Below are 6,684 nucleotides of genomic sequence, written 5' to 3'. Positions count from 1 at the left end.
AGGAATTCTTTGGAGCAATTTGTTTGTGCAGGCACCTTCCAGTGACAAACCAGCTCTTTGTCATAGTCAGTGAAGCATGCAAACTCCTGTACATGTCCTGCAGCCATAACTAGGGAAAAGAAGCACACAATGGAGAAGCAAGAGAATCAAAAGAATAAATTGGACTAAACAGAAACCATTAACTTTTCCATCTAAATAGAGCTACCAACCCCCTATAAATCAAGTGAAAGCATTGTTGTTTTTCATGTTCTAGGTAAACGGAAAGAGATGCATGTCACCAAATGTCTCCACCTTTCTGGAGACAATATCTACGGTCTTGGAGAGGAAGAAGGTCTGCAATAGTGATTTTGAAACAGAAAGGCACAACTCATCCAACACAGTCTTCCAAGCATAGAAAATCCGATTCTGATAGCTCTATCTACAACACATCAACACTTAATTATAAACGAGCATCATCATATGTGTTAAATACAAAAGGTTCAAAACCCAAAACGCAGATAATTAAGAGTCAGACCGAGATCACTGCCTACAGGCATGTACTCGTGCTTTAGCTACAGGGCTTCTAAGCTTCCCAAATGCATGCCCTCTGCCTCCCCAGAGCAGTTCCCCATTGCCTAGAAGATCTTCCTGTCACAGGCTTTCTTGTAGTACACACCTTTTCTTAATTTCACTTAGTATTTCCTGTTCTGTCTTCCACTTTTCATTGTTATGATAGTGTTCAGAGACCTGGAGAGATTTAGAGTCACATTGTTCCAAGCACTTAGAGGGTACAGAAAAGCAAAAGTCTCTGCACTCCCAATGTTCGCATTTACAATCTCCTTCACTGGCAGTATTTAAGAAAAAAATATAGAACATCGGTCAAAGTATCTTTGTTAGAACTGGAAAGGGAAAAGGAATACACAATCCTCAGTATCCCTTCCAGCCTCATTTTCCATTATTTCAATGCACTCCATGTGAGTGAGACAGGGAACAGATGAGGAGGAGCTATGTGACAGTAAGGTCATACTGTTATTAGGACTAGCAGCGTGCCAAACGTGGTACTGGATTACAATCATTTCTAAATGAAGCAGCCAGAAATAGCTAATACTTTTGTCATCTCAGACAATTCTTTGCCTTCTTTGATGTCTGACTTCTGTTATTGGTAAATATTAACCCTATCTCCCTTTTCTTGCACAAGTTGTACAGATCTAAATGTTTCTCTCCTGCTCTACATCTCGATTCCTTGTAAAAATTTAGAATAGCTTTGGCTGGTTTTCAGAATCCTAATAATTGATACTTTTCTGATAGTTTCCTAAGGGATTCTGCTAGAAGGCTTCCTGCAGCAATTATGCAAGGGCCAATTCTGTTTACATGGCCCAGCACATTACTAACTCTCCATTCTTGTCATTTACATTGCAAATTCAAGATTAAGTTGCCAACAATTCACAGTCTGTAAGGTCCTTGTACTTCAGCCACTGCTGCTTCATAGGCTTATTCTTTCCAATGGGTACCTAAGTTTCAGATTATTCCTCCCAAACAAAAACTTTTGGTGTCAAAAATATCTAATTTCATTTTATCCTTCCTATGTTTCTACTTTCCTGTAGTCCACTTGTGTCATTTATTCTGATAAAACTTCTGCATACTCTGATACAGTACACTATCTGCAAATGTTAATAAACATGATAGTCAGATGGCTTTTAGTGGACATGATACATAACACAGAATGTAATCTACCACCAGTCCTTCTGGTAATTCAATAAAAACCTGACTCAAAGAAACACTTAACTGTTTAGTACTGTCAGTGTATGGTCTTTCACCCTCATTAAAATCCATACAATACTTTCACTTGCCTTTCTAAAAGGCCTCCCACCAAACTTGACCACCAAGCAGTCCTGGATCACCTGAGTAAGCTCAATAACATTAGTGAGGCCCACTTACGCAAAGAAGGATGTACGACAATGTCAAGGAACCATTTTAAAAGTCTATAAAAATCATAATCTAAATTGTTTGGTATATTGACTGGTTGTAAATCTAGAACTGACTGCAGCTCATGATTTCATTACTATTCAAATATTTAGAAAATGTCTTGTTTTGTTTTAGTTACTAAAGCTAGATTTTATCTTGTAGATAAGAACTATCACTCATAACCTTTCTGGATGGCAGCACCACATTTAGTTCCCTTTTGTTCTGCACAGTCCCTGATTCTTCAAAAAACCCCAAGAATCATCAGAAAAGCTGCAAGTTAAAGATTAAAATTCTGCAATACTGTACAGTCACATTGCTCATTTATTTTAAAAGAGCCATTATCGATTCATCCTGTTGCTGTTGTTTGTACTTGGTTGTGATTTGTATTTTTATTGTTAGTTTCTTTTTTTCCCCCCACTTTTAAAAGTAGTATTAACATTTTAAGTCCTTTAAAGATGAATATCATTATTTTTCAAGGTGTTAATGATCTTACACTTTCAAGAGTACTTTGAATAAATGAAGCTCTTCCTGCTGTGCTAAGCTATGATGATTAGCAGCTTTACTTTATTGTGCCTTTCAGTGTCTTCAAGTCTTTCCAGAACTCTAAATTATGTTCTGTATTGTTTTCCTGTGACCTTCTCCCTTTTCCATCTCTGCTACATGGTATTTTTTTTAAACCTCAGATATTTGAGAATTTCCTTTTGAAACCACATACAGTACACAGTTTGTTTTCAGTTCGTGTAGTTAAAAAAGGGAACCGAAATACTGGATTTCTTTTTTTAATCCTCAACTAGAATACCATGCTGAAGAAACTTAAAATATGTACTTAACTGGGGGGGGGCGGTATTCTGTAAAAGTAAACCTTGATAAAGGTAATTTACAAAATGTGGGACTACCTAGATCAGATGACCCAGTCAATGCACTCTTGCAAACCTTGATCCTTCTCATTAATTCAAATTGTACTATTCCATAGTGCATAAGAAAGTAGCTAATAAAGCTTCATTTTTAGAGACAGGCTATTTTTAATTTTCTTTTAAATATTTTGTTTTGCTTTAAAAAAAAAACAAACCAAAACAAAAAAAACTGTAGACTATTGTTTAACTATAGAAAGCAAAATGTAAGATTTATTTTCCAGAGAATAAAAATGCATTGTCGGAAAACATGATTTTATCTATCTAACTTGTCTTTATAATCAAACATCATAAAAAAAGATACAAGGAAAAAAGCATTTTCACACTCAGCTCCTGCCAACTAAACTTCAGAAAATAACCACTAGCTAACAAGCAGCATTAAGACTCAATGCAGCCAGACATCCTGCCAGACTAAAGAACGGTGTAGTGAAGAACGCATAGGACATCACATGTCAGTCATCTGCCCCTGTACAGGCACAAGTCAGAGCATGTAATGTCTGACAGCAAGTGCCGGCAAAATTTGTTCAAATCACATCAACTAAATTCTCCAACTGCATGCTTTGGAGAATGCAAATAGACAGATGCCCTTTACCAGCAGACCTACAGGCTCCATTTCACGAGCGTGGCTCCCTCCAAAGTCCTGCATGGCAAACAGTGGCAGTTATGAAAATAAACAAATTAAAGACTAGTGCTTTCTACTCTTACGAGACTTCTACAGAGATGTCCCTGGGTCATTGCTGAGCACCTTGTTTGCAGCAAAGTATCCAATAGAGATTGGATAGTAAGGAAGCAGGAAGATGACTTTCCAAACCTCAGTTTCTCCTTCCTGCAAATTCCTATTTTTTTCTTGCCCATATGCAAAAGGTCAATAAAAAGAAAAAAAAAATTCTAAGAATTAATTCTAGTATACCGATACTTCTGACATTTACACAAGTTACACATTTTATACTAGTTAATTAATGGTAATAGTGTTGCCTACTAGTCATGGGAAAATGCTATCAATAAAAACTTCAGTATAATAATTTAAAACATTGACAAACGTACCTTCATTTGTTGCATATGAAAAGAAAAGGATCCACAGGGTATGCAGTGCAGCACGTGGGAGTCTTGTCATCATTGACGCTAGCCAGGTTCAGTTTTGAAATTCTGCCAACAGAAAACATTATTATAAGCTTCCATCAGTGTCCCAGTTAAGGTAAGGTGTAGTTCCTCCTTTCCTACCAGTCTACTAGAATTTAAGATTCAGATCCCCTGCACTGTCTGATTACAGAACAACAAAGAAGTGTAGAAGAATAAGGATAATACAAATAAGCTAGAAGACTTCTCTGCAAAGTTTTAATAACAGAGGATACTAAACTGACATTGGCAGTGGACCTACTCTTTTAGGTACTAGAAAAAGCAAAGCTGCTAGTATGTGAGATATTGAAAGAGTAAGCACTAGACCAAAACCATTGACAATCAACATGTCACCAAAGCCCTACGATTCCACTCAGATGACTGTAATAATTTAAGAATGAAGTGCCTGATCTATTGACTAAAATGTTTTTCCCAAGTCCTATCACCAGTACCCTAGATAAGAAGGATATCACCTTCTTGAAAAAGTGCTTGGCAAAGACCTCTGAGCCTTGCTTCAACAGAATGTAGATTTATAAAACAGTAAATAATTCGAAAGAAGTTGTACAACACATACCTGATCATGACATAACCAGCACAACTTCGGAGAAAGGAAATTATTACATATTAGAATTCTTTAAGCATAGTGAAGCTGCTGTGTAAGTAAACTGAAAACAGATGAAATAATTAATTTAAGATTTTCAAAAAACTTATTTCCCCAAGATTCTTTTGCTCATGCAACATAGTCACTTAGTGGAAGATCATACTCTGGATTAGATACGGCTACTAGCTTTCACATCACTAGAAACGTATATGATGCATTGAAAACTTTGGTAAATTTGTAGGTAAAGTCATGCCAACTGCTATGGAATAACCATGACTTTCCATTCAGGATAAAGAGGGATAAAACCTGCTCAGCCTCATGATTCTCCCTGTGTGACTGAGTAAAGATGAGAGAATTTCTCAGAAGATCTCCTTTAGCAGGAGAGCGGCGTTGGGCTTTCTGCGGAAGTTTTGTTAGATTTGAAGTAGAAGAGACCATTGAAACATACTTATTGATGGTGGTTCAATACGCTCTGCTCCAACTACAGTAATAGAACAACCTTTGATGCTTCTAACAGCACACAAAACAAAAGGAACTGGCAAGGGATCAGCAACTGTGCTGTGGTATAAACGTGTTAAGTGATTAGCTTAGGAAAAATTTAATGACCTTTTGGAAGTATGCATGTGGGCACTGTATACATGTAAGGATGTGCAGCCTCAAAGGCATGCTACCAAAGCCATATCCCCTCAAATAACTCCTCTCTAAAACTAGGAAGATTTTCAAGTACAGCTGCTGAATACTGTTTGTCAAATATTCATACAGAATAAACACAAGGTAGGCAACAGCCAGACTCCTTCTCAGTTGAGTAAGCGATGGAAAAATCACTTTTTTTATAAAGAAGACCGCACCTTGTATTGATAAATATGTCTACATAAATCAAACTATTGTGAAATGTAGCAACAGAATCTTAATTTTCTTCAATATATTTAGAAGTACTAGCACTTCACTTAAGATCAGTCTTTACTTCACTATGTCAGATTCAGCTCCAAGGCAATTATCTCACAACCCAAGTTCCTGCAATTGTCAGAAAAGTCACGTTTAATGATACTGTGTTTCTTCCATTCTCACATGCATGATTGACTGCTCTGTAAAACAAGCTTCGAAAGATTAAACACGGAAAATTTCAATCTTAGAGGTTGAGGGATAAGAATATTGCTAGTGAAAATAGAAGATTAGACTGGAAATTCTTTTGTGACCTTCTCTGAGGCAGTTACTGCTCATCTAGTAACAAAGGACATACTTGAAAGACGAATTTCTCATAAATGCTCAACAGAACTACTACTCAAGAGCTGAGCTTTTCACATTTTGGGAACAGACAAAATGTGACTGAGCACAGTAATAAATTTTTTTTTAAAAGAACACAAGTGCCTTTACTCTGCTCAGAAAAACAGCAAACTGCTCCAGCACAAAAAAATCCTTCTTCTTTTCATCCTTTTTCCTGGAATTCTCAAGAGAGGAAGTGTTTGCTTCCCAGCCCACTGTTAAGTAATAGTGTTGCATGACTGGAGTTCCAAGAAACTCTTAAAACTTTGGCAAAGAATCCTCTATCACGTCAGCACGTATGAATCAGCAGATGGCAGAGCAAAAATATCTCCCCTCATAGGAGAAAAGATCTGCACATGTTGATGAAAATGGAGTTAACCCATAGCTCTAATGAAACGGCAAACTTTTTTTTTTTTTTTTTTGGGACAACATTTTAAAATCACAATAGCTTTCCTGTCTGTTAGCTTTTAAGTTTTTCTTTATATCAGATAATATAATTAATCTTTAAAAAGTATATAACATATAGAGAATACTAAAATCATAGCAAACCTAGTAATCCCAATATAATTGAGGAAAGTAAGGTGTAAAAGACATAAGTGACTTCCCCGAAACCATGAAAGAAATTACTATCAGGGCTAGAAGCAGGTCTATCCGATTACTGGCACAAGTTATATGCTTTGATCATTTATCATTTCTGTCTCTTGAAATAAAATATTATGTGATTGAATAAATGTCATTTACTATCAAGAAAACCAGTAATAACTTCTGGTCTGGGCTTCTAAATAAACGAGGGTCACATTTAATCTACAGGCGTAATTTGCAAAACTGTTATGCTCAAAGAGTAACTCA

General features: G+C 36.4%; 1 protein-coding gene across 1 annotated transcript in view; it reads right to left on the bottom strand.

The window, feature by feature from the left end:
* IL4R (interleukin 4 receptor) overlaps positions 1-3,972 on the bottom strand; it is an 11,116-nt gene extending 7,144 nt beyond the window's left edge. Inside the window, exons 1-2 of the mRNA XM_009710496.1 lie at positions 3,900-3,972; positions 4-109 (exon numbers count right to left, since the gene is read on the bottom strand). Coding sequence (XP_009708798.1) covers positions 4-109; positions 3,900-3,972 — 179 coding nt within the window. The remainder of the gene's footprint in view (positions 1-3; positions 110-3,899) is intronic.
* Between the last annotated feature and the right edge of the window lie 2,712 nt (positions 3,973-6,684).

This window comes from Cariama cristata, unplaced genomic scaffold, assembly GCF_000690535.1.
Source record: "Cariama cristata isolate BGI_N322 unplaced genomic scaffold, ASM69053v1 scaffold30281, whole genome shotgun sequence".
NCBI lineage: Eukaryota > Metazoa > Chordata > Aves > Cariamiformes > Cariamidae > Cariama > Cariama cristata.
The sequence above is the reverse complement of the archived record's forward strand: the minus strand, read 5'-3'. Positions and strand labels throughout refer to the sequence as shown.